Source organism: Sinohyriopsis cumingii, chromosome 2, assembly GCF_028554795.1.
Source record: "Sinohyriopsis cumingii isolate HCF-2022 chromosome 2, ASM2855479v2, whole genome shotgun sequence".
Classification (NCBI taxonomy): Eukaryota; Metazoa; Mollusca; class Bivalvia; order Unionida; family Unionidae; genus Sinohyriopsis; species Sinohyriopsis cumingii.
This window is the reverse complement of record NC_142962.1, coordinates 133691160-133714875: the sequence shown is the minus strand read 5'-3', so window position 1 is coordinate 133714875 and position 23716 is coordinate 133691160. Positions and strand designations below refer to the sequence as shown.

The following is a 23716-nucleotide window of genomic DNA, read 5'->3' as shown; positions in this document are numbered from 1 at the left end:
CTTACTGCCTTTGTCAGTCTTCAGGTTTAAAGCACAAGAAAAACGGTTGGTCTTTTGCAACTTATCGCTAATGGCTTTATTTGACATAAAACAATTTATTAACATGTATTTTTGGATTTCTTTTCTATTTTGTTTATTCTTTGTTATGGCCAGCTTGATTTATTTATAGCAGGATGGATAGATAGATAGATCGGCTAGAAGAACCAGCATGGTGAGGCTATTATCTGTAGTGGGGCAGTGAAGCCATTTCAACTGACAGTGTATGTTTCATGATTGGGATTACTGATTAGGGACATATCATTCTGGAGAAGGACGAGGAATTATGACATAATTTCTCAACTCCTGGAAATGGGCCATTACATTGTGTAATGTATACAAGGACATGTGGTTGTGTAATGTATACAAGGACATGTGGTTGTGTAATGTATACAAGGACATGTGGTTGTATAATGTATACAGGGACATGTGGTTGTGTACTGTATACAAGGACATGTGATTGTGTAATGTATACAAGTACATGTGGTTGTGTAATGTATACAAGGACATGTGGTTGTGTAATGTATACAAGGACTTGTGGTTGTGTAATGTATACAAGGACTTGTGGTTGTGTAATGTATACAAGTACATGTGGTTGTGTAATGTATACAAGGACTTGTGGTTGTGTAATGTATACAAGGACATGTGGTTGTGTAATGTATACATGTGGTTGTGTAATGTATACAAGGACATGTGGTTGTGTAATGTATACAAGGACATGTGGTTGTGTAATGTATACAAGTACATGTGGTTGTGTAATGTATACAAAGACTTGTGGTTGTGTAATGTATACAAGGACTTGTGGTTGTGTAATGTATACAAGGACATGTGGTTGTGTAATGTATACAAGGACTTGTGGTTGTGTAATGTATACAAGGACTTGTGGTTGTGTAATGTATACAAGTACATGTGGTTGTGTAATGTATACAAGTACATGTGATTGTGTAATGTATACAAGGACTTGTGGTTGTGTAATGTACATATGTGGTTGTGAACCATACTTGATTTTCTTTGTAACATGTGGTTATTTGAACCATAATGAATTTACTTTGTGGCATGTGGTTGTGTGACCCATTCATATTTTTCATTGTATATGTGGTTGTGTGACCCATACATATTTTTCATTGTATATGTGGTTGTGTGACCCATACATATTTTTCATTGTATATGTGGTTGTGTGACCCATACATATTTTTCATTGTATATGTGGTTGTGTGAACCAATCTTGTTTTCATTTGTATCATAGGATTATGTAAATCATATATTTTTCATTGCACATATTGTAGATATAAGCACCATACTCAAATTTTTGTTATACATATATGAATCTGTATCACATCCAGTGTGGTAGGCGTATATTTTATGTAGTGGGTGGGTCTGCGAGTCAATTTGCATTTGTGCTGTACTGAACATTTTTTTGTTTTTGTTTCATAAGCTTTCATACCATCACATTGTGTTATCATTCAATCCAAGCATCCATTCGGTTTCAATTCTGTTACATATTATTATTATTATTGCTAAAGTAATAATAATAATAATAAAAATAATGACAATAATAATAAAAATAATTTTAAAATTATTTTGTCAATGTTATTATTCTTATAATTTTCAGTACTAAAATTTTCAATGTTACTGTGTTTCATGTGCTAAGTTATTAAATCAGTATATTTCAATTCATTCTATCCAATAAGAAGTGATTTCTTTTTAAGTTTCTTTCTCCATTCAATTAACTTAATAATTACAAAATGATTATTTAACATTCTCTCTCATTTAAATGAACTAAAATATAGAAATATTGACAAAGCTTTTTTTAAATCAACAATAATAAAAGAATGAAAGATTACTGCATATTTTTTAAAGGTGCTTCCTATCTCAGTATGTTCTGTACAAAATGTGCATCACTTTCAGATACATAGTCACCGAAACAGCTGAAACAATTAAAAACTAAAGTTGCTACTGATACAGAATACAAAAGACAATTATGTCAATTGGGTCAGCATGTGTACTGACACTTGCTTTGCACCACTAAAGCCCAAGTTTCAAACACTGGCTTCAATAAAACCAAGTGATTACAGGTTATCTACTTTCCTAAATATCAAAGACCGCATCCACTAACATCAGCCATTACACTTGTTGTACAAACAATGCAAATTGAATAAAAAATTATACAAATTTATTCACTAAATACACATCACTAACTATTGATTGATGCTCAGCAACCATTAAATCAGGTACACATTATCTTACCCCAGGGCTGTTTGCATAATACTGGGCACAATGTATTGTATATTGCTTGATGCTCCGAAACGATGCTACTTATTTTGCACCCGGGCTGCTTGTATTAGATTGGGCTTATTGTATTAAACCACTTGTTGGTCAGCAAGCATTTATCAAAGTACCTTATTTTGCTCCAGGGTATTTTGTATCAGCCTGAAAATTTTATGTTTCAAAATGGTAAAGCGGGTACATACTTCCTGTTTTTATGAAGCCCCCCCCCTCTTAAAATGATAACCACAAGCCTTGGCAATACAAGAGTTATTTTATTCAGGTAAATGAATGTCAGTTTTGATTAGAAATACAAACTGTAGCAGATAATGGCTTATGCAATGGAAATTTTAGTACAAATATTACATGACATTTACTAGTCATGGTCTAAAACTTTCAGCAAATGTTATGGGTATGGTTGGTATCAGGTTATAATTTACAACAAATGGTATTGATACTGGGGGGGGTAAACTAATGAAACTATAACAACGTATCAATTTTCCCGCAATGTCTTGCAGATAATGACCAAAAGGATTTGCAAAAATGGCCATTTTGTCTACAGAGTAAAGCTTTTAGTGACTTCCATTTGAAAGTTGCAGCAAAATATTCTACAGGTATGTTTGAACAAATTAATGGATTGATTTACCACACAAGGTAGGACTTAGGCAAAAAATATGATGAACCTTTAAAAGGACCTACACTCTACTGGATAAAGAAAATCTATAGGAATCAATGAAAACTCTGTTTCTTCCCTGATTCATTCTATTAACTGCTGTTACTGAAACCATGAAATATTTTCTTAAAAACTCTAACATAATACCAAATAAGGTAAAAAAATTATTTTAAGACTTAACATGTTGGCATGATATGCTAGTATGCTGTTAAGAAAAGTCAATTTCATGGATAGAAGATCACTGAACTTGTCTCGGATACTGTCAAAATATATTCCATGTTAAGTCTGATTGAAATCCAAAACTACTGTTGGGTGTGGGTGTGTGATTCTGATTTGTAATGTAGCTTTAAAACAATTTCAGTCATATTGCTACGATGTCTGCAATGTGGCAGTTTATAGTGATGTCTAGCACTGGGGTATCATGTCGCAGACATGTAGCATGATGTCCCACCCAGTCACATTATCCTGACACCAGGTCGACCAGTCCTAACACTAACCTCTTAATGCTGAGTACCACGCAAGGCAGCTGTTAGTACAATTTTTGTAAGTCTTTGGTATGACTCGGCTGGGGTTCAAACCCATGACCTCCCGCATCCGAGGCGAATACTCTAACTACTAGGCCACCGGAGCGGTTCAAAACTATTGTTGTATTCGCATGACATGATTGTCTGAAAGCCTTAGTTACAACCACCGAACTTGTATGAGTACAAGTTAATCTTCAGATAAATCCACAACCCTGGCTTGATTTCATTCATACTTGTCAGTGTTGTCAGGATCTCACTGAAGAACAAAAAATCAGTAACTTTTGACCTTGAGCCTGAAATTCAGTTTTTCAAACTTATTCACAACAGTGCCAAGACATAAAAAGATACTAAGTTTAATCAAAATCTATTCAAATTTGTCAGTTAATGGTATTTGCAATTACTGATTCAATAGGACCCATTATTTGTCTAAATGTGTCAGTAGCATCTTATGTAAAGACAACCATCAGTAAGAAAGCGTACAGACATATTCAAGATGGTAATAACAGTAGCTATCTCAGAGGTCAGATCTTTATTTTCATTTAGAAAACTTACTCCACAGCACTGTATGGGAGTATTGGAAGTGTTACTCAATTCTTTATTTTGGTGGATGAAGGTTTCCACATGATGATGACCTCAACTGGTAATGTGTTAAATAAAGCCTTAATAAATCCTGATGAATAATCAAAATATACATTTAATATAATGTGTGCTGCTCCATTTTTAAAATTCAAGCTGAGATTTGGCAGTTTCATCATACAGCTGAACAATAATCCGGAATTAGAAAAATATATACATTGTAGATTAGAATAGTTTCTGTAAGTAAATATTTCTTTATTATAGAAAGTATGTCCATTTTCAATGACAACGCTTTAAAAATATTGTCAACATGGACATCCCGTTGTAAATTATTATTACAGATACACCTACAAACTCTTCATGGACATTTTCTAACTCATGATTATTCACTGCAAGAGAAAATTCTGGGTTCCCTAACTTAATGTACCTTTTGTGATGTCCCTAAAATCATACTTTGCTTAACAATTTATTACAATCTTATTTTGCTGTGTTCAGCTATGAACTCTAATAAGGTCAGAGTCTAATCTTGTGTGGATAGCCTCACTGTGTATATCATTGAAGGCCTTAGACTGGTATTATGTGTCAAGAAATGGGGTGTGATGATGCTGAGACAGGTGACTGAACTGTCTTGTGTTGGAATGAAACATTATTATGGGTCCAGTACTGGGCATTGTAAGATGGTTCACCAGTTCTGGTGCTGGTTATACTGGGTGACCAGGTCAGAGCTGGGGTTGGAACTGGCATAGCTGGGTGATGTGCACTATTTATGTCTTTAAGCCAGGACTGGGCACATTGGGAAAATTGAATTGTATATACTTTATGTTTATGCCTTATACCTGAACTAAAATATGCTCAGGTATTTTTTCTGCATGTGTGTTTGTGTGTGTGGGTATGTTTGATTTTTTTACTTTTAACATAGCTTTAAAACAATTTCAGTCATATCGTTACAATGTCTGTCAAGTGTGACAGTGAACAGCGATGTCTAGTACTGAGGCATCATGCTGCAGACATGTAGCATGATGTCCCACCCAGTCACATTATCCGGACATCAGGCCGACCAGTCCTACCTATAACCTCTTAGTGCTGAGCGCCAAGTGAGGCAGCTGTTAGTACCATTTTTATAAGTCTTTGGCATGACTTGGCTGGGGTTCAAACCTGTGAGCTCCTACATCTGAGGCAGATTCTCTAACCACTAGGCCACTGGATAGGTCGGTTTCGGCATAGAGTGTTACCCAGGAAGGGTTTGGGCATGCTGGGGATGTCAGCTCAGCTTAGTTAGTAGGATGCCCAGCCAGCAGTCAAAATATCCAAGTTTAAGCCCCAGTTTAGTCATGCATATCTTTCCTGCTATAGATGTATCCCAAGTATATGACTTGCAATGACTTTACCACAAAAATGTAATATTGATAGTGCTGCCACTGCCATTTTTGCTGGAAATGTGATACCTAATCTCCCCACGTTGCCAAAGGCAATACCAAAAACTGCCAAGTTGTTTCTTGTGGGTTATGTTAATCATGAAAATATATATAATTATGAAAATATCTTTAAGTTTCTAGATTTCTCCTTGAGTGTGAAATAAATCTCTTTGCAAAGTCTGTGACTGATGCATGACACTACTTTATTTTTGCTTCTGTGGTTTGGACGTGGTAGGTCATAGGACATCCTATAGGAAACCCTGGTCAATGCATGCAAAAGAGGCTCATTTGGTGGCATGTTCAGAAGCTCATCAAAAAGAAAGGTCAGCATGCAAGATCCAGTATTGATGTCTCTCACGGCATGTAATCCTGAAATATAAAAAGAGGACCAAGATAACCTGTTATCTGGAGAAAGGCTGACCAAGGAAAAAGGGATCCTGTGATTCTGAATTAAGGAAATTAAGGTTAACAATCAGTATAGCTGCAACACAGATGGATGCTTGATAGTTTTTATTCTCACATTTCATTATGATATTGTTTACAGTGTTTAATATGATATCATTTACCTGGCTTACATCTGCCAAACTACTGCAAGAGCAGTGGACTAGTCTGGGTGATCAGGATGCTTAATGTCATATCTGGTCTAATTCTGTCAGGCGCATTTTGAGATGGATTTTTTTAAAGGTTTTCTGTTTACTATAACATTGGCATATCAGACTGGCACTATTTTTATGAAATAATGAGACTTTCATCCAGTACCTTTCTGTCTAAACTGGTCTATCTTTGCTAAAGAAGCTTTTGTCAATTAAAGTTCTTATGATATCAGATTTGCTTAATTTGTAAAAAATCTAAATGCCTTCATGACAAGATGCTTTTCATGAATTTTGTCATACTTTTTAATCTATTTGTTCAGATGAAACTGTCTAATAGATTTTTTATATAGTAATGGTAGCCATGCATACTTGATGATGGATTGGCATCACTGATACAAACCTAATTGGTCTGATGTTATGATGGTTTCTGTTATGATTGGTCCAAATTTGCTGGGCATTATTTGAGAAGCCCAGTAAAGCCAACATTGATGGATGACACAAGATGCAAAACGGAGAGATACAACTTCATACCATTAGCTCACTCAGCCATATGACCAGGTCAGCTGAATATATAACTTATAGAAACCTGTAGTCTTGCTGGCAAACAAGTTTACAAGCTGGCCATCAATTTATACTGTTTAACCATTAGGATCCTTATATAAACTGCTCTTGGATTTGATGCCTGAAATAAATTTGCAAGTCAAGAAGGTTTCATCTATCATAAAAACATTACGACCTAAAGTTAGAGAAACCTAGCCAATCACCTCATTGAATGAGCCTTAGGACCTAAAGCGACAGAAACCTAGCCAATCACCTCTCTGAATGAGCCTTAGGACCTAAAGTGACAGAAACTTGGCCAATCACCTCTTTGAATGAGCCTTAAGACCTAAAGTGACAGAAACCAAGTCAATCACCTCTTTAAATAAGCCTTAGGACCTAAAGTGACAGAAACCTAGCCAATCACCTCTTTGAATGAGCCTTAGGACCTAAAGTGACAGAAACCTAGCCAATCACATCTGTGAATGACCATTAGGACCTAAGTGATAGAAAGCTAGCTAATCACCTCTGTCAATGAACAAGTGAATCAATTAGGTAGGATGTGCATGCAAATCCAATAGGGAGATTTTGGCTAGTTGGCCAGTGATGATGTAACAGTAAATAATAGTTAAATCACAGCTGAAGGAAAGGGTGTCAAAATCAACTTTGCATAATTGCTTGAAATTATGACAGTGAAATTGCAACATGTTAACTAGTGCATAAAATTAGTAACATCAGAATGTTATGTCTTAAACTGGATATAAGCTGGTCTGTCTTTTCTCACTACACAAGCCTTTACATTTATCATATAAAATGTTATGTCTGTTTTTTTAAATTGATATTAAAGTAATTTAGACATGTGTTGATATTAAAGTAATTTAGACATCATTTTTTAAAGGTTGATATTAAATTTAGACATGTTGATATTAAAGTAATTTAGGCATGTTTTGATATTAAAATAATTTAGACATGTTTTGTTTAAAACATATGTAAATATGACAGTCAAAAGCCTTTGTAATAAACAATGTCACAGGTTTTTTCATTAATTTGCTTTGTAATGAACTATTTAAAAATTTGTCAACATGCTGTAATACATGAGCTTTCCTTTCAACTGTGAGTACTTTAAAGACACAGCAAATAATCCAATCCATTAAGCTCAGGTTCCTAGCATTTCTTGCCTATCAAAAGCCACTTAGTTAATCCAAGTCTGTCTAAAAAGAAAAAGATGCACAAAGACCAGCATCCTTTTAAGTGAGTTTGTAAAATCAACTATCTATGACAATCAAATGACAATCAAATCTAATTTTTAAAAAAAAATCCAAACTTGGATTGATTTGTGGAAAAAAGATTTGTGTACAACTCTTGGCCACAGTTTATTTATGCATACAATCATGATGATTTTCCGTACAATTTTCATTGCTCCTTTCAGATAAATCATGTGTCACATTACTCATCAAACTGTGATATACATTGGACAAAAATTTCAATGAGACCTGTGGCAACTAGTTTAGGCCCACTAAGAGGTTGGAGAGGCAGTCGATGCCATCAGAAATGTGGTCACACTTAATCTGAAATCAAATAAGGTCTGGTGGTTTCTTCAAAGAAATTGTGAAATTATTAATATCATTATTATTATTATTACTATTATTATTTCAGAAATCTTAAATTTAACTGTTTTTCATGTGCTTATCTACTCATCATAGTTTAATTGATTCCACAGTATAAGGGGTGATTTGGTTTTTTTTAATTCTTCCTTCCAATCAGCTTAAAAATTGTAAACAAAATTATAAATAAGCATTTTCTCTCATTTAAATGAACTAAAATATAGAAATAATGGCAAACTTTGTGCTTTCAAGAAGCACAGATTTCTCAGAACAGCTTAACTAGGTAATTTATTCAATGACAATGCTCTCTTTCTCTGTGTCTCTCTTTCCTTCAAAGCACAACACTTTAAAGTTGGCATGACTGAAGTTTCAGGTTTTAGAAGCATACTGGAAGTCAGGCATAAGTGTATCAGTTGTCCAATAAGCTGTCATGTCATTTTTATTTCATATCAAATATCTTTTTGCTCATTAGTTTGTATACCTATATTAACTGGGTTAAAAAATTATTCAACTTTAATTATCATTCTTTCAACATATCGTGTCCATATCCGAAACAAGCAAAAAGATATGTCTATCTAGATACCTTATTTGCTCCAGGGCTTATTGCATTAAACCACTGACTACTGCCTAATGCTCAGCAATCAAAGTACCTTATTTTGCACCAGGGGGCTTTTGTATAACCTGGACACATTACATTTACCCGTACTATATTTCTATATACTGGGTATATCCTTTCAGTTTTACTGAGAATTCTTTTTACAAATAAGATAACTGCAAACCTTGACAATACAAGAGCTGTTATTTTCAGTAGGTAAAAGAATATCAATTTCAGCTAGAAATACTATTTTGGCAGCTGATGGCCTATGCAATGGAAATTCTGTACAAACTGTCTTCATATTTACTAATTAGTAATTTTCAGCAAGGTTTTATGGTAATGACTATAAGGTTCTAACTTGCAACATATTCTATTAATACTGCAGTATATTATTGAAAATATAACGTTGTACAAGATTTACCCACAATGCCCTGTAGAAGCTTACCCCCAAGACCTGCAAATGATGGCAAATTTGTACAGGAATTTCTGTGTTTGCCATTGGTGGCTTCAGATTATACTTCTAACTGAAATTAATATCTGATTAAAAAAAAAAAAAAGATCTTGTGTTGAAATGGCTCCTTGTCTGTTTGAATATGATGAAGTGCATTCTCAGAAAACTGAATGGCAATTCAACCATGTTGAAATGTAGTTTTTCGGGGGTAAAACTAAATTAAATTATGCAATACTTACCCATGGCTATTGTTTAGCTTTCTTTTTCGTGCCGGAAAAATGTACCATCCATTTGATGTGTGTACATCCTCCCTTAAAGTAAACAATTGTCAGTATGAAGCAATTCCTCATACAGCTTGTTTGCCCCTACTATGTTATGTGCAAAACAAGCACAGCTAGCTCACCTTTTTCACAGACGGCTGTTACATTAGGTCATCCGATGAGAGGGCACTTGACAATAGCCATGGGCAAGTATTGCATAATTAAAATTAGTTTTATTCCCCACCCAAGCTACATTTTAATAGCAGCAATAGCTTACCCGTGGCTATTTGTTTAGCTGAATTTGTCAGTAAGGAGGGTTGTCTGATGCTATGTTAAAGTGATAAAAAAAAACAGACAAAATGAAAAACACTCACCATTGGTGGAGAGGTTCTTGTTATGGCAGGTTGGTATTTCTGAGGGCGACATGTTGTGCCATAATGATGTGACCCAGAGAAAAGATGCCTGTGCTTTGTTGTGATAACAGGAGGAGGTAGAAGGAGGAAAAGGAAGTATGGGAATGCCTTAAGATAGAAATGGAGTGCCCTCACGGGTCATAAAAGCCTATCTGTATCATCCACAGCACAGATTCGACTGAGACTAGGGATTTCTATTGGTAGTGGAGCTATGAAAGGTAACTGAGTTTCAGCTAAAAGTCCTGCTTGACAAAGGATGGAAACCAAATCATCAACAGGTCTAGAAGATCATTGAGCCATGATTGCTGAGGCCACAGAGGGGTTATGAGAATGATCTGAGCAGTGGAAGTTCTGACTTTTTGGAGCACTTGAGGAATCAGTCAGAAGGGTGGGAAGGCGTAAGTGAACAGCCAATCCCATTTGAGACTAAATGGATCCACTGCCCAAACTCCCTGATCTGGGACAGGAGAAATGTAAAATGGGAGTCTGTTGTTGAGCCTGGTTGCAAATAGATCCTTTAGGGGCTTTCCCCACAGCAGGAACAGGGACTCTGTAACAAAGCAATGAAGAGTCCATTGGCTCTTCCAGTTCTGGAAAGAATGTCCACCAAAATGTTCCTTTTGCCTGGAATATGTTCTCTAGGTGGCCCAGCACAGGAGGTTCCAAACTTCCACACAAAAAGAGAAGGGACATGTGTGCCTCCTTGACATTGGAGATAAGCTACAACAGATATGTTGTCGAAGGAGACCATGACACATCAACCCATTACTCTCTCAATGCAGCCCTGCAATGTTAGGTATACAGCTTTCATTTCTAGGTTGTTTATGTGGAGGCATGATTCGGACGAATTATACCATCTGGTTCTAAATGAGTGCCCTAATCAGAATCTGATGCGTTGGTGAACAGATAGGAGTGGGGTTCGGATGCATGCATGGGGACTCCAATCATGAATCTGTCTCAATTCATCCACAACTGTAAATGGTGATGAAATGCTGGTCCTAAAAAGATAACTGTTAACAGAGAATCTCGGTGAGGTTTCCAACTTGCGAGAAGGAAGAAATGTAGAGTTTGCATATGGAGATGTCCTAATAGAACCAAAGTCGATAGCGGCAATCAAGTTCCCCAAAGGGATAGGTACAGTCGAGCAGATAAAGAAGTTACTGCTCGTAGCATCTCTAACAGGGTTAGGATTTGATCTATCCCATCCAGTGGAACTCTAAGTTCTGGTGTGTCAGGAAATTCATTCCCACATAAAGTCTTGCAATGGAGTGAGTTCCGATTTCTTGCAGTTAGGCAAAAGGCCCAACTGAGTTACCACGGACCAATAGCAGTACAGATCCTGATGAAGGGAATGGATTTGAACACTGTGGATAAGCCAGTCACCGAAATGCCAGAGAATTGGTATTCCCAGTAACTAGAAGTATCCCACCACTATCCCCATTACTCAGGTAAAAACTCTGGGTGCGGAAGAAATTCCAAATGGTAGCACCCAGAATTCAAAAACTTCCTGCTCTAAGCAAAACTGGAGATATTTGCGGTAAGGAGGAAATATGGGACATGTGTAGAAGGTTGATGGAGACTGCCCAATCAGATAGTGAAAGTGCATTCTGGATTGATGAGGTGGTCTCCATCTTGAAAGGTTCTTCCAGAAGAAACTGGTTTAAAGTGGAGATGTCGATTATTAAACAAAATTTTCCACTTTTCTTGGTGACTAGGAAGATATGGGAATAGAAGGCAGGTGACTGATCATTCATGATCCTCTCGACTGCCCCTTTTTGTAATAGGATGTGCACTTCCTCCCTCAGTTTCATCAGATTGGATTGATGAAGAAAGATGGGAGTCCTGGATAGAGGAGGTAGTTCCCAAAACTGGAGTTGGTACCCTTCGTTCACAATAGAAAGGACTCAACCATCATCTATGATGCTTGACCAGGTCTTGTAAAATGGCCTAGGCAAGCACCTATGGAAATGCTGGTGGGAGGGATGTGCAGCAGGAGAGGGTTCAATTCTTTAGGCTGTCCCCCACCCCCTTCTTTGGGAAAAGACTGACAAAAAGAGGAGGCTCATTTTGAGATTGCATGTTAGAGTCTGTGTCTGCTTGAAGAACTTAGCAGATGGCCCTTGAGGGCAAGTCACATTGATATTAAGTGGATGTGAAGGATCTATGTTGATGATTCACCAAGTCCTGAGATGCCACAGAAGGAAAGAGGCCTCCAAACAGACTCTCAGCTTCAAGTTGAGCAGCCCTAAGGATGTCTTCACTATCACCAAGCAATACCTTTGAGGAGTCCAAAGCAACATCATGGCAGATGTGAAGAAGTTCTGCCGACAAAGCCATATAAACAGAAAGTGCATGCAGAGATGTCTTGGCCACAGCTTCCAGCACACATTGAAGGGCGGCTGGGTTCAAGGATGCTTCCCTCAGTATACTGAAAGAAGAAGAGATCGGCATGAGAAGCTATGGTGACAAGCAATCAGACCTTCTGTTCCATAGTATCAATGTCTTTAACAGGAAGGCATGCCCAGACTCCATTTGAAATACCCACCTTGGCCACAGATGCATCAAGTTGGGGAGGTTCGTGGGGAATGTACCCAATAGCTGGCAGAAGAGACCAAGTGTCACAACGTTGAGGAGGGAACAGTCCATCATTGACGCTTTTGATTAATAATTTGGTCTGTCCAAAACCTCTCAGCAATTACCTCAGTCGTAGATGATTGAGGAAGGAGAATGAGGTATGGATGAGGTTGAACCCCAGAGATTTTTTCAGACTGGAAAGGATCTTTTTTGGATTGTGCAATGGGTTAGGGGCGCAAGTTAATAGGTAAAAGGCGATAGACTTCACTTATTGCCTTGTCAAAAGACCGTACCTCCTCTTCCACATCCAACAAGATCAGGAAGCAGGTGTAAGAGCAGGTATCACTTGTGCTTCCTCCATGTTAAACTCATTAGAGTCAACTAAAATGGAGATAGCATCATCGAGGACATTCCGAGTCTGAGCTGGAGAGTGTGTAGGAATGACTAAATCTCTAGGAGGTAAAGAGGGTATAGGAACATCCTGTACAACGTCCCATTCTGTAACACGATGAGTAAGGGCTGAAGGAGTGGCAAGAGCTGGAGAGAGACGAGAATGCCTTTTAGTCCTGGAAAAGGTGATGCCTCTAGCCTTCCAAATGGTTTCCACCCAATGATGAGGTGATGGCAGGACATGAGCCACAACATCGTCTCTGTTATGAGGGCGAGACCCAAAAGTCTAAGTGGGCATACATGACCAAGGTCCCTGGGGTGGAGGGCTCCATATCCCATAGGAATTCATTGGCATAATAGGAAAGGGGGGAATACCGATTTGATCAATTATCCTAGTCTTAGCCCGCTGGTTGTACTCCCAATATTTATAAAGAGGTGGTGGTGGGGGTGGAAATGTCCCGAAACCTATCCCTATAATGTGAGGCATAAGTGTGATGATCAGAGGTTTGACTAAGGAAGGTGTGTTGCTGATCCCTCTCCATGGGATGGTGTGACACTACCTTTGACAGGGTGGTGGTGGTGCATCTCCTCCTCGATGGGAGGCTGTGACACGCTATGAATAGAGCGGTGCATCTCCTGCTCCAAGGGAGGTAGCAACATACTATGGGATAAACAGTGCATCTCTTCCTCAATGGAAGAGAGCAACACGCCATGAGATGAGTGATATATCTCTGTACAATGGGAGACAGCAACACACTATGGGATGAGTGGTTGCTGAATTTCCTTAATGGGATATAGCGACATGCTGGGAGGGGTACTCTGGTCAGACAATCCTTTATTTTCAGTAACAAAGCCAGAAAATTGTCAGGAAGGAGAATGATGTTTCTTCTTTCTCTGATAAGTGCAGTTGGAGTCTGCAAGATTCCAGCTTTCTGTTGACCATAATTTACAAAATGTATAATGATTTTTCCTCGTTCATTTGGAACATCTAATACAGTCTGGATGAGTGCCCCTGGAAGATTTCTTGTGGCCACACTTTCCCACAGACTGTGTTGACATTATTCCTTAATACAGTAAATAAATTAGAATATTTCTAATATCACATAGAACTCACCTTGTTTGTATGTACCATGTACAAAGTACACCTCTGTAATCTCTATAGATGTAGTAAACCGCAGCATAAGTGTAAACAAGTTAACAGTATCTTATGAAAATTTTATTGAGAAAATGAAATATACATACATACATGCAATAACAATGTGAACAAAAGTCAACACGTTGAATTAAATATCTAGTTTAGATACCATAGACAACGTGGTTCCTGTGGAGTCAATCTAAATTGAAGAACACGCAGCGTCTAGTGAGCATGCTGTCATTATTCCTTGCATAAATGACTTACCGGTACCTATTATATAAAATGATAGTGTATCTGCGGGTGTACAAGAAGTAACCCCAAGTCCCTGGAGGAACCAAAACTAGAGGGAAAAGGTTGCCATATAATTATTTGGGAATAAAAAACGGAAAATATAACACTATTAGATATAATTATTGAGAGGTCAGGTCGCAACTGTGGTAAGAAAAAAAATCCCATTCAACAGGCAATTTTTCTCTGGTCTTTTGCACATGTCTGATCACATCATCATCCTCAAAAATGATAAGATTGCTGTGCTTGTTTTGCACATAACATAGCAGGGACAAATGAGATGCATGAGGCATGGCATCATACTGACAATTCTTTACTCTAAGGGAGGATGTATTCACATCAAACAGATAGTACATTTTTTTCAGCACGAATAAAAAGCTAAACAATAGCCATGGGTAAGAAATTGCTGCTATTCAAATAGGTATTCAACCATGTTGAAATAGACTTGGTGTGAACCCTGAGGTCCACCACTGATCCAATCATACCTATCCTTGGGTCATTTAGTAGTACCTAGACCATTATGATAAATTAGGCATATATGCCATGCTGGATTCCAGTGACAAGGCTGTAGTAATGTTTAAAAGTATAATCTTGGTAGTTGAGAAACTGAATGAATCTTGGTTGTAATATGCCCAAATAATTATATTCAGAATTCGTTATTTTGATTAAGTTCCCAGCCACAACTTGAGAATTTATACACTTTAAAATGGGTTTTGTTTTCCCTCTCTTACACATTCACACACACACATTCTTGTAAAACCTACAAAACAGAGACATATGACTTTTACCATCAAAATGGGGACATTTTTATTTCAACAAATTATGAGCAATAACGATCTATTTTAGTATGCATTTGAAAGATACATGTCATTTCAAATTGATATGTGGTTGATTTCCATGAAACGCTGTATGAGAATCTTTACCATCAGAAATTATACAGTCAAACAGGGGACATTCAATAAGTATGTATTTTGATTCTAAATAGAAATCAATTCAGTCAAAATACTGCAGTGATCTCACCTCATGCATGTAGTTCCCATCAATATTAACACAACTAAATTAAAATTATCATGTTGAAATTTTATATAATGTTTGTTGTATATAGAAGTAAAAATGTACGTCCAGGAGTTTGAAGAAGTTGAACTGTCATAGTTGTGTGAAAATGCAGAGAATGCGTTCCTTTTTGTCAAATGAAATAAAGATCTGCATGCCAATCTTCAGTTAAAATAATTTTATTGGCAAGACTATGGTTTAAAATTTAAAATGTCCCACAAAATAACACAATTTTAACTTTGGTGTACAAAAATTTGCCACTTTAATGTAATCCCCTTCATTAAAAAGCCAATGCATGATAAGGGCTCTTCGATATGAAACACACCAAAAATTAATTTTGTATGATGGCATGGTTTAGTTTTAGTGAGCTCAAGTCAGAGCTGCATAAGTGTCCCTGGAGCCAAATAGTCCCTATTAAAATCTAATTGTGTGGATTGATTGTGACTCCACGTGTAGTATTCATGATAGAGACTGGTAAATTGTACAATGGAATGATTGAGAAGGGACTGTCCCATTATCTGGAGATGCCTTTTGTTCTTACTATGATGGTAAATATGGTGTAGAGTTACAGGCGAAATGAGGCTTAAAATCATGACTTGACTGACTTAAGGTAGCGTTGGAAAAATAGTTCCTGGTATTTGGTGTTTGAGTTGTGATTTGTATTTTATGGTAGTTAAGTACCAGCGCTACGTTACGGAAATGTATTAAGGAGAAACAATGCATTTCTGAAGTAGGGAGGCAATTTGTGAAGTTGTGATGTAAATGTGTAGTTGTGATATTGGTGGTCATGCATTAATTAGAGGAAAATTATTATAGTTTGTTTCATTCGTTCACTAAAGAGACCTCTTGTATATAACATTATTAATGTTCTGCCTTTTGCTTAGTGAAGTCAGTTGTGAATTTAATGTTGCATATTTGTGGTCATTGATTGATTAGAGAAAAGTTATCATCAGGTCCTTCAAAATAGGGAAAAACAAGGAACTTATGGCCAGAAAGAAATGAAGCTAGCAAGAAGAAAGATAAACAGAAGTAACGAAGCAGAGAGAGACAGACAGACAGACAATATAAAAAGGTACTGACTAAACAAGGAAAGAATGAGAAATATTTGATAATTTACCAGAGTTAAACAAAATTTATCTGATTGTTTTGTTTCATATTATTTATGCTTCAGCCAGCATGCACATTTATGATATATTGAGAAACACTGAATATAAGTATGAAAACTTGTATTTTCAGCATTTTGACTGGTGCCATGTACAAGTACTCACAAAAGTTCTTTTTATTTCCTACTGGCTCAAGCTTAACTTGTCGGATTTAACTCTAATGCAGTTAATTGTAGGAAAGAAATGGTATTATGTTTTGGTTACCATGTAGACTGTTTGTTATTATGCTTCTAACCACATTTGAATGAACTAAAATCAATGTTGATATTTTCCAGTATATTTCTTATCCAAATGTGCATGGTTCAGAGTTAAATAGGAGACAAAATATACAAGCACAGATGAATTGATAGAATCTCTTGCCCGTTATAAAAGCCGTGTATAATATCTGCATGAAACCTTTATTCAGTTTGCTTTCATTCCTGATCTAATTTGGCAAAATGTGTTTATGAACGTTAGACTAACCATTAATAAACATGTATATTGATATTGCTCTATGTTAAAATAGAAAATATATCATAGATATTTGTCTGTGTTTACATAAATGACTTAAATCCTGTTAGCTCTTCTTGGTGCCATCTCTGGTAATTTGGAAGAAACGTGCACAAGCCAACAGCAAAACAGTGTGAATTTTTACCACGTAAACAGGGATGTAGTTTTCCGACTGATACACATGAGGTTTTGAGTCAAGTGGGACGTGTGTATTGTTGTGTTTAGCATGATGTGAAAAAATACCAACAAAACAGTGACATGTTCAGATACGCTTATTTTGAGGTTTATATAATTAAATAAGGCCTTGGCATTCCATTTAAGTCAACATTACAAAACGGGGATGTCCATGTTTAGAGATGTGTCCCTGGTCTGTTGGTGTGTATTCACACTGATGTCCCCATTTCGTGCCTTTTACAAACTCACTCACACACACACACACACACACTTTCCAGTTGCTTTTGTAAATAGTTCTTTTTGACTTGATGTACCTTTTGTCACATTTTTAGTTTTCTTTTAGCACTGTTTAATATGATGCAGAAAATATTGAAATTTGCCGTTGTGCCATTTTTTTATTTAGATGCTAGGTTGTAGATAAATGTAGATAAGCACTTCAAACAATATCTTACTGAAATGGGAAAAAAATTCTCTGGCATCTCTGTGGCGGCTATGCTGATTCATTAACCTTAATTTCCTTTCTTCACAATAACAGGATCTCATTTTCCTCTGCCAGCTTTTTCCCCAATAACTTTGTAATGCTTGTGTCAAGTGTAAGAAAGTAATGAGGGGAGACAACTTTTGTCTTTACTGTAGTTTTATTTTATTGCTGATCACAGTACGACTGCAAAGTAATATAAAGAGGCATGTATATTACACAGCTGTTTTACTGTCTGCAAAGGATCAAATCCTCAGCAGTTGATCACATTCAGTGAATGTCAGCCATAACTAACAGAAAACTCTGGTCAACCACTTGAGAAATTATTCAAGCTGCCAGCTTTACCTTTTTAACACTATTTCACTAAAACTGTTGCTCTATTCAAGTAATAAATTTCATAAAACTGAAGAACAAATTTAAACCTGTACGGAAAATTGAGATTCAAACAGCTTTTAAAAACAGTGTCTTACCATAAATGTTGGCAGAAGAAAAACTAATTAATTTTGATAAAAAATATAGCAGTGTTATGAATAAAGTACATGTTTGTAGAAAAACTAATTAATATCAGAGAAATTGTGATCATCACACCTGTTTGTAAAAAAAACTAATTAACATCATATAAATGTAAATTTATTATCAGTGTTATGAATAAAGCACCTGATACTATTGGCCACATGATCAGTTCATCCGTGTAACAGGCAATCCTGGAAGGTGGAAGTGCTTTAAGTTCTGCATCTCCTTTTCCTTTGGCATCTTGTTCTGTCTCCTGACAAACCCTCACCTCCTCCTCCTCCTCCTCCTCCTCCTCTTTCATCCAGTTGGCTGGCAGCTGGCTTTCCTGCCATTCATCATCAGATGCATCTGCATTATACAAGAAAAATTTGTAAGATTTGTAACATATCAGCAATGGTGATTTTGATGACAATGCTATTCCAGTGTTGCAGTATCATGCAAAATTACTGTACATTTTGCCCATTTTCGGTCAAAATGTCCCAACTTTGTTAGAATGTGGATAATAGTGTCATGTTAAGGCTTTAGGGACGTTAATGATGGTTTGACAGTAGCAAATATTCATTTTACTAACTGTTATTGTTAACATGTCTTCTGTAACTTCTTTTTTTTATTCCCATCTATCAATTTCTCTTGTTGCTAACACCTGTTCCAATTATGTGGAATACCAATCTAAAACAAGTTCCTAAAATTATTATGCATCAAGATTTTAAATCTAGTTTTTGGCTAACCTCTACATTTGCAGTAGCTTTCACAATCTGGGTGTACAGCTATGAATAATTATGCACCCACGGCTGGCCATTTTAGGTCAAACTACCAAAACAGGTGCCCTAGGCATGTGTGATCATATTTTAATCCCTATGCATTATGAAGTTCTAAATTTCATCATAGGAAGTACACATTAGATCTTCAATTGCAATAATAAATGCATGTTTGGTCCAAATAGTGCACTGCTAAAAAAGTGCTTCTGTCCTACATGGAGGTGTGGATTTCACCTCTGCAAGAAATTCCTAGCCAGAGAATACCGGTAGTACCAAGTATTACTGAGGATATGAAATCAAGGACTCCTAACCTTCACCTTCATCCTTGTATGCCTCTGTAGATTCCTGTGTTGGAAATGCATCAACATGGAGGTCTGCAAATCTCTCAGACACCTCACTCTGATCACTAGCAGACTTCGACTCATATTCCACTGCAAATTCATGGCCCAAATCTTCTTTGTTATTACCAAATGATGACCTGCAGGCCTGAAATAATTCACTAAGTTTTCAATAATCATATACTGCTTTCTTGATGTATCTCTAATTTTACTTTATTTTTCAAAACTGAAATTTCATTTCAGTTTAGTTTTATTCTGAAAGCCACTCATATGACATCAATATGAGCAAAAAGATGATAAAAATGTAACTGACAGTTATAAACTTCACTCAAAACCAGTTAACAAAGGTATACTAGTCAGACCACAACCACCCTCTTTGAACAAACTAGAAAATAAAATCAAACTTTTTACCCATTATGTACCTCACTGATGTAAAGCTGCCAGACGATCACTGCAGTGTAAGAGGGAGTTTCCAAATTGGCCTTATGGGAATGGCATCACTGCTGTGATAATGTCACCACTGACCAACCAATAGGGATAGAATATTGGTTTGTCAATGCATAACTGTCCTTTACGTATCAATTATGTACACACAAAATGTGTAAGTAAACTTTCGAAAAAGGTTAATAAATTTATCCTGGATCAGAAGGTATTCTTAAGGTGGAGGGGATGCCTGAAAATGCAGATTTTTCTGTAAATGGAACTAGTACTTATGTAGTGCTTTCTCTGATATTCAGGTCATTTGCAAAGTTTATTCTAGAAGTGAAAATTTAAGGGGAAAATTCTCCACTCCATTTGATAAATGGGGGGAATTTTCTAAGTATAGGAGAGAGTTAATGAAATAAATATTAAAGTTGAAAGATAAGGTGCAATGTTCACGCATACTGTCTTTTTTTAAAAAAAATGCTATTTTTGAGAAATCAGCAAGAATCCTACAATTGTGGTTCCTAGAACAGATTCTGTATTTCAGGCAATATAGTGTCCATATACATCATGCAAAAAAAAATGGCCCCTGAAAATAATGTGCAGACATGAAACACTTGAAATCAGATCTGAAATTCTGTCAATTCCTCAATTTTATCCTTTATGAAAGAACTAACTGAGATTATACAAGCTGGCAAGATGTGTATGAAAGCTGGAGTAAAAGGGGTCAGTGGATCATTTAACTCCGCCAATAGTCTATGGACAAGATTTTGTAACTGGGACAGTGACCATGTTAAAATTTACACAATTTGCTTAAGATCATCTCATTACACATGAAATCACAGACAAAAATCTTAATGCATAAAAAGAAAAGTGTACCTGTTTTAAGCAAAAGGAAACTTGTATTAGGCCCAAATGTACATGTATTGGGGGAAAAGTGTACCTGTACTGGCCGGCAATTTTCTTTCATACTTGATATTATATGCCTCAGTGTATTTTAATTTTTAACTTTCACCTGGGTTAAATTAATATCTTTAATCAGTGCTGCACCTCGGATCCCAAGGACAATGGACACTGCCCATCATCATCTAAATCCAGGCAAAACACATTTTAATGGGACAAAGGAAAATAATAGCATAAAGTGTACTAGTAGTGCTAAAAATCAGACAAACTTGTTTGCTTTTACAGTTCTGCCACCTTTGTCAAATGCTCTCTACTATCATACTTTCCTTGGACACTACATTACTGCAATAACCGATTTAACATGTGTTGAAGTAATTCATCAGAACATGCACATATTTGAATATATGATTAACCTGAAATAACTAACCATGAAATTTTCCATTTTTAATTTTGTTCTCATCTAAGTTTAGTGTTCAATCATTATCTACCTGCATTCAATTAAAACCATTTTTTTCTGAATTATTTTCTTTTCTTTTCAAATTAATAAATCATTCATTAAATAGCAAATTGTGTATGGACATAAATTTAGTTTTTGGCTCACTGGTCCAAGACCAGTTGGACCCTAGACTTACCAGGTCCACACAAGCCAAGTAATGGTCCAACAGTTAAGTCTGAAATCCAACTATTTACTATACTGAATTAACATAAAAAAAGACAGGAAAATAACAAAATGGATAAAAACTGAAAATTTAGACAATTACTTTATTGCTTATTTTAGTAACCTTGACATTTTTTAATTTTTAAATCACACGATCGTGCCTTTTACTGGTGAAGCCTCTTTGAATCTTGGTGCTGTTGTTAACTAAAATTTCAATTCTAAAAGTTCTCAATATTAGATAAAAATATAAAATGCCCAAATAAAAAAGAACATGTTTGAAATACAAAGCACATTCAGTGTGACAGATGGGAAAACAACCTATAAAGTCAATTTATATAGTCAGTCACCCTAAAAGTAACAAATCACTTGGTAGACAGTCTAAGTTTCCTCTCACCCCATTTTAGATATTTTGACATTTTTGTGGTCAAAATATCAATATGGGATGGGAAAGGTCAATGGAAACTCGGACTATTTAGTAGATTGCTCAACCTTAAATGAACTTTGCCTTGGCCCTCTGAAGTGTAATTGTGAAGTACTGTGTTTTTTCAGAAGAAAGCAGTCAGTGTGCAGTGGTTTCAGTACAAAATACAACTAGTTCTGGTCCCTCTGACATAGTGAATAAATGGTTGTGCACTCAGCTTTATAAGAGCTCAGGCAATCAGGGTCTTGAGAGGTGTCTGGGTTTGTTTTATTTACTAGCAATAACCTTTTTGGTGCATGTAGTATACTCTCAACTTGTTTGATGGGCCATTATTGGGCCAGTTATAAAATTGGACATGTCTTTGAATAGGGCATTCAAACAATTGGCTGACTCTTGGGTATGCCATACATGCTAACTGGCTGACCCTGAGTATGCCATACATGCTAATTAGCTGACTGTGGGTATGCCATACATGCTAACTGGGTTACTCTGAGTATGCCATACATGCTAACTGGGTGACTCTGAGTATGCCATACATGCTAACTGGCTGACTCTAAGTATGCCATACATGCTAACTGGCTAATTGGGTGACTCTGAGTATGCCATACATGCTAAATGGCTGACTCTGAGTATGCCATACATGCTAACTGACTGACTATAAGTATGCCATACATGCTAATTGGCTGACTGAGTATGCCATACATGCTAATTGGCTGACTATGAGTATGCCATACATGCTAATTGGATGATTATGGGTATGCCATACATGCTAAACATAACATAAATGAGTACCTTTCACAATATTCAACTCGAGGCCAAGTCTTTCTCCAGTGATCCTGGAAAGTACAATTACACTTATTTGGATCATAATTTCTGTCATTTCTGGACCTGTGGCTTTTTAATCCCTTCAGTCAACACTTCATGTAGCAAATTCTCTGTGGTTGATTCATGCCTTCTGCTGGTAAATCCATACTTAAACCAACTCATAGCATAAATAGACCATCCAGGAATCTGATACTACTGATGCTTAGTTTTAGCTGATCAAATTTTTGATTGATGCAGATCGTGCTTAGACTGGTGATCAGTGGATTAAGTACTAAATTTACAGATTTGTAATAATGTACATCACTAGTCTCGCATTATCCCATGACTTCCACTTACAATATAGCACTTTTACAACTCTTTCAACTCTTAATATTAAAAACTGAACTTTCTTCAGTTTATATGAACAAATAAGAAATATCATAGGTCCAATAGACTCGTACTGCTTACATATGACTGGTCCGCAGATAAAAAAATCAGCCCCAGACCTTGGACCACTAGAATTTTTAGGCCCGGGTTTTATTTGGTAGATATTTTCTTCATTTGCAGTTTGCATTGCATTTAGATCCCTGAACACCAGCCAAATGTTCAAGAATGTGCAACTCTGATGTCTGCTTCTATTTATTATATTTAACAATTTTAAGTTCACTATATCAGTCATGTTGGCTTACACACTAAGAAAAATGCCAATCTTGTGGCTCCCAACTTTTGATGTTTGATTGGTTTAGTACCAGATATAAAACAAAGCATATTTACAAAAATTATATATAAATACAAGACTCACTGTAACTAGTCTACATGTCTAACTTTCGCTGAGTGATCACAAAGTCAAGTCCACAAATTCTGCAATGAACATTGCAATGTGCTCAACCTGAGTGCTGCATTACATCGCTCCTATATTCTTTTTGTTTAAATTTGTAAAGTACTATTGATTCAGCCTTTATCAGATATGATGTGTTTTAAACTTTAAAAGGATCCATCTCCACTTACATTTCAGTCATTTAAGATCTGTGAGTCACACTGATAAACTCTGACTGATTTCATATCTTGCATGAAAGAAAAAATAGTTCACATACCTACCATAATTTGGAAAATAGCTATGGCAATGACCATGATATTTTAGTAGTGAGTAGAAGAGTGGAAGGTTGGTCAAAAGTCTAAATAATACTAAATAAATTAATCGGTCTGTACCTG

General features: G+C 36.3%; 1 protein-coding gene across 5 annotated transcripts in view; it reads right to left on the bottom strand.

The window, feature by feature from the left end:
- Positions 1-2561: 2561 nt before the first annotated feature.
- Positions 2562-23716, bottom strand: part of LOC149805875 (uncharacterized) — a 57556-nt gene continuing 36401 nt past the window's right edge. For 4 of the 5 annotated variants that reach the window (XM_089950615.1, XM_089950612.1, XM_089950613.1 and 1 more), the window contains exons 4-6: positions 19269-19443; positions 18344-18547; positions 2562-5858 (exon numbers count right to left, since the gene is read on the bottom strand). In XM_089950615.1, the coding sequence (XP_089806741.1) occupies positions 5605-5858; positions 18344-18547; positions 19269-19443 (633 nt within the window). In that variant the 3' untranslated portion in view covers positions 2562-5604. The remainder of the gene's footprint in view (positions 5859-18343; positions 18548-19268; positions 19444-23716) is intronic. The other variant, XM_089950616.1, reaches the window with a different exon arrangement.